Consider the following 8,990-nt stretch of genomic DNA (forward strand, 5'->3'; position numbering starts at 1 on the left):
AAAGGTATAACTAATAAATTATTTTTTTTGCACAAAGGAAGTGAAAATCCATAGAACTTATACACAAACCTAAATAGTGTGTAAGGATGCTACGCAGAAATATTATTTTTTAAACTTGCAATGGAATAAATCAACTGTTTCCATTCTATGTCGATAAGGGCATTTTAGAAATTTTTGAAAAGAAAGTACCTAGACACAATAAGATATTATAGAACAATAGATAAATTCAACGTAAGACAATGTCAGTGGTAATTCATTTAAACATAAATGGTATGGAGTAGATTTCTCTTTTCCGAAACATAAACATAAAAACTCTCACCTAAGGCTGGGTTTTTTTGAAGCATTCCCTCGTTTTCCATGAGTACGCTTCCAAACTGCTAAATGACATGTCTCATAAAAAAATTTCTATATAAAAGTTTCTTAAAAACCATATTAACATATTTTAAAGTTTAGAATAATAAATACTTAATTTATTATTCACTAATAAGATATATGTTTTACAAAGCTCCCATTTGAAAGCGTAAGATTTTGCATGTTTTTGATTTGTGAAGGTATAGACAATTAAATTAACAAGTAAAAAGTAAAAAAACTTTCTTCAAAAAGATCAGATAATAATATTTTATATAAAAATATTTTACATAATTAAATATAAGTTTGAAAACGAGCTGACAAATCCATAATTGTCATTCGAAAGCGGAATAAGTTCACTTGAGGTCGCTCAACTTAACATCAAGTCTGACTAACGTTCTTTAACCCCAAAACCAGATATGTAGATACCTAAACTCGTATAAATTGTTTAAAAAAGGTCCCTTTGCAATATCAACGTAATTTTTTTACCGGTTTTGCTGATGTGGCATATGGTAGGTCCCACATGTCAGTTTTTTTTAATTTTCCTTTTTCCTCCTTTCTTCTACCGGACCCTTTCTCTCTTCTTCCTCTCCTCTCTCATGGGCTGGGGCACGGGCAGTGCCGGGCTGGAGGGCAGAGCGCGACGGCGGCCGACATGGCTGGAGGGCAGAGCGCGGGCGGCGACCGACGCGTGCAGGAGGGCGACGACCGGCGCGAGCGGGTGTAGAGCCACGCGGCTGGAGGGCAGAGCGCGGGGCGGTGGCAGCCGGGCCGACGCGGCATGTGGCGGGCGGGTGCAAAGCCGCGCGGCGATGGCGTGAGGCGGCCAGCGCACCTCGAGGGCGGAGCGCGGGCGTGTGTCGGAACCACGCGGGGGCGGTGGCGTCGGGACGATGTAGCTAGGCGGGGGCCGCAAAGGCTGGGTTGGTGGCGGCCGAGGCAGGTAGACGGCGTAGCCGCGCGAGGACAATGGCGGCGGTGGCTGGCGCGCACGGGGGCAGAGCCGGGCGGGGGCGACGACCCAAGGGGACGGCTAGGCCGGGGGCGACGGCGTACAGCGAACGAGGCAGCGGGATGGGTCGGCGGCCCTCGTCGGCTTCACGTGGCCAACGCCGGTTCGGAACGCTCCGGCCTTGGAATGCTTCTCGTCATGATGGCCGACTTGTTGGCGGCCGATGACCAGTCCGGGCAAGCGCTCCCGACGCGGCATACTCCGTGGTGCTGTTGCTGTCGGCGGCGGACACCTGCACCACGCCGGAGCAGAAATCCTTGAGAAAGGTCGTGTAGCCGTTGATGTCGTTGTTGATCAGCACCATGCCAACATGCTATCAGGTCGATTCTGCACGATCGTTCTCCGGGCTCTCCCTTCATTGGCAAATGGCAAAGCACGATCTTCACGATCTTGCCATTGATTCTGCCTTTGCTCACGAAGTAGTAGATGCGCTGGTCCTCTGAGTAGAACAGAAGATATGCCTTGTTGCTTGAATTCCTCGTCGCCTAATTAAGCCCCTCGCCGTCGATGAGCCTGTCGAGCCGAGCCGAGTGCCATAGCAGCCCTCGCGCAGATTCGCCGTCCCGCTGCCGCCCTACGCCTGCCTGGTCGCTCAGATTATTCACAACACGTGAGAGAAAAGAAAAAAACAAAAAAAACCTCATATGTGGGACTCACACGTCACCACGTAAGCAAAACTGATCAAAAACTAAGTAAATACTGCTGAGGTATCTTTTTTAAACGGTTTATATGAGTTTAGGGTACATATTTCTGGTTTTAGGATTAAGAGATCTCAAATTAAGTTAAGGACCTTCGATGAACTTATTCCTTTGAAAGCAGCTCTTCTCTCACTCTCGAACATGCTCTTCACGATGGCCAATTGGACCGAGCTACTACTACTACTGGGCCTGGGCCGGGCCCGGGCCAATTATCACACGCCGTAAAATTCACAAAAACTGAGGGGTCTATTCGCAAGAGAGCCTCCTTCCTCCCTAAGCAAAAAAAAGCTTTCTTTGTCCAGCACACACCACACACACACCCACTCTCCTTCTCCTTCCTCCCCCTCCCTCCCTCCCGTGTCGGCGGTATCCATCCATCTCTCCCACCTCTCCCACCCACCTGCGGCAAAACCCTAGCCCCCTAAACCCCCCCGCCCTATCGCGCGCCTCTCGCCGGCCCCGGTTCGCTCCCCCGGGGTCCCCGCCCGGTCAAGAACCGCCTCCGCCTCCACCGCCGACGACATGGACATGGACGCGTGGGAGCGCCTCGCCGCGGACGTCAGGCTCCACGGTTCGTGCTTCGGTAGGCCAAAGATTCGATCTTGGGTGGGGGGCGTGGGGATGGGGTGGGGGGCTTCCCTTTTTCTGATGGTGCGTGGGTGTGGGTCTGCGTGGGTGTGGCAGATGCGTTGATTGGGCTGGAGGACGCGGAGGGGAGCGGCGACGAGGAGGAGAGGGGCGCGGCGGAGGTGGCGTGCCCGTTCTGCGACGAGGAGTTCGACGGCTTCGGGCTGTGCTGCCACATCGAGGACGAGCACCAGGCGGAGAACAGGGCCGGGGTAATCCCATCGATCTCAAGCTTTTGCGCGGGGAAAAAATAATAATAATAAAGGATGTAAAATTGTAGCGATCCTTAGTTGCTTCTGGCAGAAAACGTCGGGTCATCTTTATTAATGCCGTGCGTAAAATGTTTGGGCTATTAACATTGTTTTGTTTTGTAGTTTGCGAGGAGCGCCGGCGCTTCTGCGTGATTTTAGTCGCTAGGCACAAGAATTTAGTGGCGAAAGATAGGATTGTTGGGGGCGTTGGAGTTGTTTTTGCTTGCGTGCTATGCGTGTTTGATGATTTTATTTGTATAGCTAAGGCTGTTGTCAAGATATGTAAGGTGCTTATGCTTTTATATACTACTAGGTGTGCTTGATCTACCTTTAGATATCGAGGTATGAATTCAGTTCTGTAGAGGTATTCTTTGGGTGCGCAAGGTGCTCCTGTTCATTATTAATCTGGTGTGTTTCGGCTGCCTTATGTTGTGGAGTTACATTTTGGTCAACTTGCTGGGATTTTTTGGGCATGTAGGGTTCCTTGCTGATATAACATCCATACTCAACCACTTTTTAGTTGCCAAGCAATGATTTCAGTTGCGAAGTTTTCATTTTGTTGGTTTTGCGGTTGCTTCCTGTCATGTATGAAGTATGTGTGATCTGTTTTTACTATAGATCAGTTGTGAAGGTGGAGTTTCTTTAATTTGATTGTGCCGCGCTTGTGCCGGTGCCAAATGCCTAAAGCCCTAAACACAGGACTGCGGGAGAAATCAGTTAGGTGGCTTCAGTGAGTGCTGAGTGGCAAGGCAGCCGCCAAAGGAACAGCACATGTGTCCGCTTCATTGATTGCTACCGTTAGTTGTATAAGCTTTAGGAAACCCTACAATTTATGATTCTACTCTAGATGTTCCTACTGATGCCTAATATAGTATTTCTGTATTTTTGGTCGAGCAAATATGACAACCACGATATAATATATTTTTTTTCAAAAATGTGTATTTTGTGTAGTACAGATCATTATACTATCATCAATGGTCAAGAGTCTTTATGTGCTTTTGGCAAATACATGTGTATCAGGCTATTAAATTTGAGATGCTCGGTTGGCTTTAGGAGACTTGTGTTCTTAAACAAGCTTAATATGCTCTTGTTTTGCGAGGAATTGGGCTGTTTTTTGTTCTTAGAGTGTGATCTTCCCATTAGTTTCTTAGTGTGTTACACTATTTCATTTTATGTTGATAAGAATTGCAAGATCCAACTATTTTAACCAGTGTTCTATCTCCTAAGAGGTGTCCACCTGGCCTGCAGCCTGCTTAGAGCCCTAGATGCTTAACCATGGTTGTTAAGGCGTCGCCACAGCGTCACTATGGCGTCGTTATAGCGATAAGGCGTTGGCAGGAGTCAGGGCGTCTATCCCGCCTTATAGGATTGAGTATGGCGTCCGCCTTTTGCCCTAGGCGTCGCTATGGCGTCCATATTGCGTCCTGAGACGCTACAGCGACTGAAGGCGACGCCATAGGGAGGTGAGGCCACGATTTTAGGCCAATCTGGCCAAAAGGGCGCGAAAATATTGGGGAGATGGGCCTTGGGCGTGCAATAGGACAACAAAACACCAATTTTTGGGGTGAAAAGGGCCCCTACGTGCCAAACCCCACCAGATTAGGGAGAAAGTAACAGAAAAGAGAATCGATCCATCCCTGGCGACGTATCTATCCCTAGCGACGATCCCATCTGCTGTCTGCGACGATCCTGTTCTGCTCCTTCCTCTGCAATTGCACCATCATCCTAGGCCTCCATGGGCACAAAATTGAATGGTATACTATAGTTTCTTCTCTCCCTTTCCACCCTGTGGTTCTGTTCTGCTCCTTCCTTTGCTTGACATTGATTTTGTTCTGCTCCTTTGTCTGCTCTGATCCTTCTTTTGCTGCTCTGTTTTGGTCTTTCTTTCCCCTCTTCTACATCCCATTTGCTATGCTCCTTCATCTGCTACTATGTTGTGGGTTCATGAGTGGTCAAGAACAAGAAATGTATATAGGTATTGTACTCTGTAATGTACTTTTGTTAAAATGCATGTTTGATTTGCTATCATATTAGATTATTTTGTTTATCACCTTATTAATTTGGGACTGTCTAAGGCGTCGCCTCGCCTTACGCCTTACCGCTATGGCAGTAAGGCGGTGAGGGGTCGCCTTAGGTCGCCTTACCGCCTTAACAACCATGTGCTTAACAGAACCCTACCCCCTTTGGCTGCCAAACCAATTTTTACCACCTAGGCCTGCTGATTTTATCTCTATGCGCTTGTCTGTGGTCCTACTAGCACATTATTGTATGCTGATCTGTTGATGATAGCTTTCAATGTTTACCACAATTATCACAGTTAAGGAAACTTGTAATCTTGAGTGGAGTTCAGATATTTAAGCTGCAAGCTTTAGTGATTCCTCTGGTTTTATTTGGGTGAAAGTGAATGTTTTTTTTGTTGTTTTCGTGCAATGCAGTTGTGCCAGGGTGGCTTTAGTTATGGAGTTAGGGATCTAGTTGGAATATGGAATGTTTTTGGTATTTAGATTCTTCTGCCATAATATTATTTCTATTCAAAAGAAAAACTAGTCTTCTCTCTGTTTCATATTTCTATTCAAGTTTGACCATGTTGATAGAAAAATATAGCAATATTTCTAACACGAAATAAATATACTCTAAAAATAAATATAATGAAACTAATTTGGTATTGTGGATGCTAGTATATTCTTCTATAAACTTGGTCAAATTTAAAGAAGTTTAACTTAGGATAAACCCAAAGTGACTTATAATATGGAACGGAAGGAATGCCATTTAGCTGTTTCCCCCCTTTTAAATATGTTAGTTTTCATAGCTTAATCGGGGTTTGGTGACCTTTCTTCTGCTGCTCTGCATCCCAATCTTTCATTGTGTTATGGAGCTAGTGTGCAATATCCAATCAAAGGCCAAAATCCAGTTGTGTCCAAAGTCTAATGGAGTGAAGGTTCTGTTTGTAATTTCCAAATGCAGCTCTTGAGTTTTGGACAGTACTGTAAATAAGTGATGAGAGTTGAGTAGATAATATTTCACTCATTTCATTATGAATTTTAATTTTATTATGTTCTAGACTTAATGCACAATTGTGTTGTGCCCATTTAATTATATAGCTTAGTGCATAGCGCATTACCACTTGCTATTTCTTCTACTGAGGAGAACATAGGTTAGAATGTATGGACACAACGTTCATGTCTAAGATATAGGAAGCCTCTCTCCTACTACCAGGTGTAGCTACTCCCTTCATGTCTAAGATGCAGAAACACATCTATACATATTTCTTCTCTCCTCTAACAGAAAATACAAACTCTATACATATAGCTATATCATTCACATGAGATTTAACATTGTCTATACTTTCTATTGGGTGGAAGCAGAAACAGTTATGAAAATGTTTTTCATCGTGGACGTGCAGGGAGTAGCTACACCTGGTAGTAGGATATAATTTTCATATATATATATATATATATATATATATATATATATTATGATCCTTGAGCCACAATATCATCCGAATGCCCATGTGAATCTTACAACATCTCAAGTTTATGTATAATGCTTTGGCACCCTTAGCTTATTCTTTACTTAAAAGGTTTTTATGTAATACAATTTTTTTAATGTAATTGTCTTGTTGTTCTTGCAGGTGTGCCCAATTTGCTATGATGGAGTCGGGATGGACTTGGTTAGTCACATCACTTCACAGCATCCCAGTTTCTTCAAGGTACCAGTCCTTCCAACAGTCATTAGCTATTTTCCTTTTCACCAGTCAATTAATTCCACTATTATAATATGGGAGAGTTGCATATACACCACTAGGGTCTAGGGTAGTTGTCAATCTGCAACTCGTTTTTGGTTAACATCAAATTGTATGTGGCAGATGGTTGTTATTTATGAATCAAACTTCAGGTATTTAAGTTGCATTTGTTGATTCCTCGTCAGTTTTTTTCTACTGGGTGTGAATAACATTTTTTTTGTGGACGCCGTTGCATCAGATCCTTTTAGTAACTGAATTAGGAATTTATTCGGTGTGTGAGGCTTTTCAGGAAGTAAATAGATTCTTCTGCCATATATAAGGCTAGTGTCATTTCTATAAAAAATGAGTACCATTGAGTTGTCCTTTTCCCCTTGAAAGTTCTTTCTTTTTTCGGGAATTTGGGCAGCTCCCATCTGCATCCAACTTGCTCATTAATTTTGTTGAGCTTAGTATCATTGACTATTGACTTGCAGCATGCAATATCAATTGAAAGGCCACAATCTGACTATGTCCAGTATATAATCTTCAAAGAAGTAAAAGGTTATACATGTACCATGTACATAGTATATCCATTTCTTGAGTTTTTGACTGTGGTGCTAGTGTGAACAAGTGAATTTGAGGGTTTAGTTAGGTTTACTCCATTTTATCTTGATTCTAAAGATTTTCCTACTTTTGTTTAATACATCGTAGGTCTAATACATAATTAATGTATGGTGATCTTTATGCATTAGATTGCGTCATTGATTGATTTACAGATTTTGTTTAATACCTGGTGGGCTTAATGCATAGCTCCTGCTATTTCATTTAATTCATGGTGGGCTTAAAGCCCAATTAATGCATTATCTACTGTTTCTCGTATATGATACATTAAAGCATTATCTAGCTCAATGCGTAGCACCTGCTATTTCTGCTATGTTTTATAGTGGTCCACTGGCACTGCTACATTAATTAACTGGAGCCTTGTATGATAGTAGCATTAATAGGGCCTTTGGCCTTCTGGATTAACATTTCTGTGATGGAACTGCAGTAGGATGCTCAATTTGTTCCTTAGGCAGAAAAAAATACTGACCTAGTAGCGATTATAAAGCTTCTTCTGTACTTGATTAATTGGTACCATCAATAGTATGAATGAATAATATATGTCATTGGGGTTTATGGTCATTGTCAATCTGCTACTCTTTTTTTTGGCTGATATCATAATTTATGTGACAGATGCTACTATGTGAATCATTCAGCTGTGAGTGACATTTCTTGAAACAGATCATAAATCATTTATTTCTTTTTCTGATGAAAACTACTACTGGTACATATTGTTTAACTCCCTCAACCAAAACTAATCTGCAGGGTAAATGGAGAAATCGTCGAGTTTCACATGGATCACATTCTTCATCGCGTGCTGCATTGAAAAAGGATGCGAAATACCTGCAGTACCGTTATGGAGGATCCACGCGTTCTGCTTCACAAAACACAGAGGCTGATCCTCTACTATCCTCTTTTGTCAGCAACTTCACTGACATAGATTTACCAAAAGACGTACAGCAAGAGTTCTCGGATGAAATGGATGAGAAAAGTGTTTCCTTAGAACAGAAGGAACAGAAACCAGTGGAAAGGTACTGAAAACTTTTTGAAAATCAATGTGGTTAATTCTGTACATCAAAGCTTTGGTATTAGCTCTATATGCAGTTGGTTCATTCGTATAGCCATCAGTTAGTAAATCTGTAAAATTGAAGATAGTTCATTAAGTCATCAGCTTCAGGAAGGATGTTGTTCTATATATGAAACATTCCTGTCAGTAGAATTATTGGACAAACATATCTCCTTTAACCATTGATTAAATTTTATGTTCAGAGTGATGATGGACTGACTTTGGTACTTTTTTGCCAGTGCTGACGATGAACCTTTGCTCCCTGAGGTCAAGGAAGAGAAAACTCGGAGGAGCCAATTTGTGCAGGGGCTGGTGTTGTCCCTGATGTTTGATGACATCTTGTGAAGAGTTTCCATTCTAAAAATTGATTGAAGGCAGCCGTCGCTTCCGCCAAACAGTATAATACCAAGTGGAAGTTGGTGAGATCTAGATGATTTTCCATCTGAAGATGGCAACATTGTTCTAGGATGATCAGAAAGATGAATTTGTGAATATGAATGTTCCTTAGCATGTGACAAGTGTGTCGCACAAATAAGATCATATGTATATCTTGGTAACACCATGAATACCTTTGTTGTCAGGAGACCCAAGTGGCCTTAGCTGTATGTATGTTGGGATGCCAAAAGATTTCCAGAATGAACCCTCTTTATTCGTAATTATTCCATTT

General features: G+C 42.7%; 1 protein-coding gene across 2 annotated transcripts; it reads left to right on the top strand.

The window, feature by feature from the left end:
- The first annotated feature begins 2,405 nt into the window (after positions 1–2,405).
- On the top strand, positions 2,406–8,990 carry LOC102717756 (protein DEHYDRATION-INDUCED 19 homolog 4-like). 2 transcript variants are annotated; one of them, XM_015843336.2, is made up of 5 exons: positions 2,406–2,641; positions 2,743–2,897; positions 6,568–6,645; positions 8,023–8,288; positions 8,563–8,990. In XM_015843336.2, the coding sequence occupies exons 1-5, from the start codon at positions 2,581–2,583 to the stop codon at positions 8,666–8,668; spliced, it is 666 nt and encodes a 221-aa protein (XP_015698822.1). In that variant the 5' UTR covers positions 2,406–2,580; the 3' UTR covers positions 8,669–8,990. The 2 variants fall into 2 exon arrangements, with proteins under 2 accessions (XP_015698822.1, XP_015698823.1); XM_015843337.2 differs by having other exon boundaries at positions 2,406–2,629.

The sequence above is a fragment of the Oryza brachyantha genome, chromosome 12 (assembly GCF_000231095.2).
Source record: "Oryza brachyantha chromosome 12, ObraRS2, whole genome shotgun sequence".
NCBI lineage: Eukaryota > Viridiplantae > Streptophyta > Magnoliopsida > Poales > Poaceae > Oryza > Oryza brachyantha.

Excerpts from the sequence above, each read along its gene's own strand:
- LOC102717756 (XM_015843336.2), top strand. The coding sequence starts at position 2,581 with ATGGACATGGACGCGTGGGAGCGCCTCGCCGCGGACGTCAGGCTCCAC. Across the intron at positions 2,898-6,567 it reads AGGCGGAGAACAGGGCCGGG|GTGTGCCCAATTTGCTATGA; the intron begins GTAATCCCATCG and ends TTGTTCTTGCAG. Across the intron at positions 8,289-8,562 it reads GAACAGAAACCAGTGGAAAG|TGCTGACGATGAACCTTTGC; the intron begins GTACTGAAAACT and ends CTTTTTTGCCAG.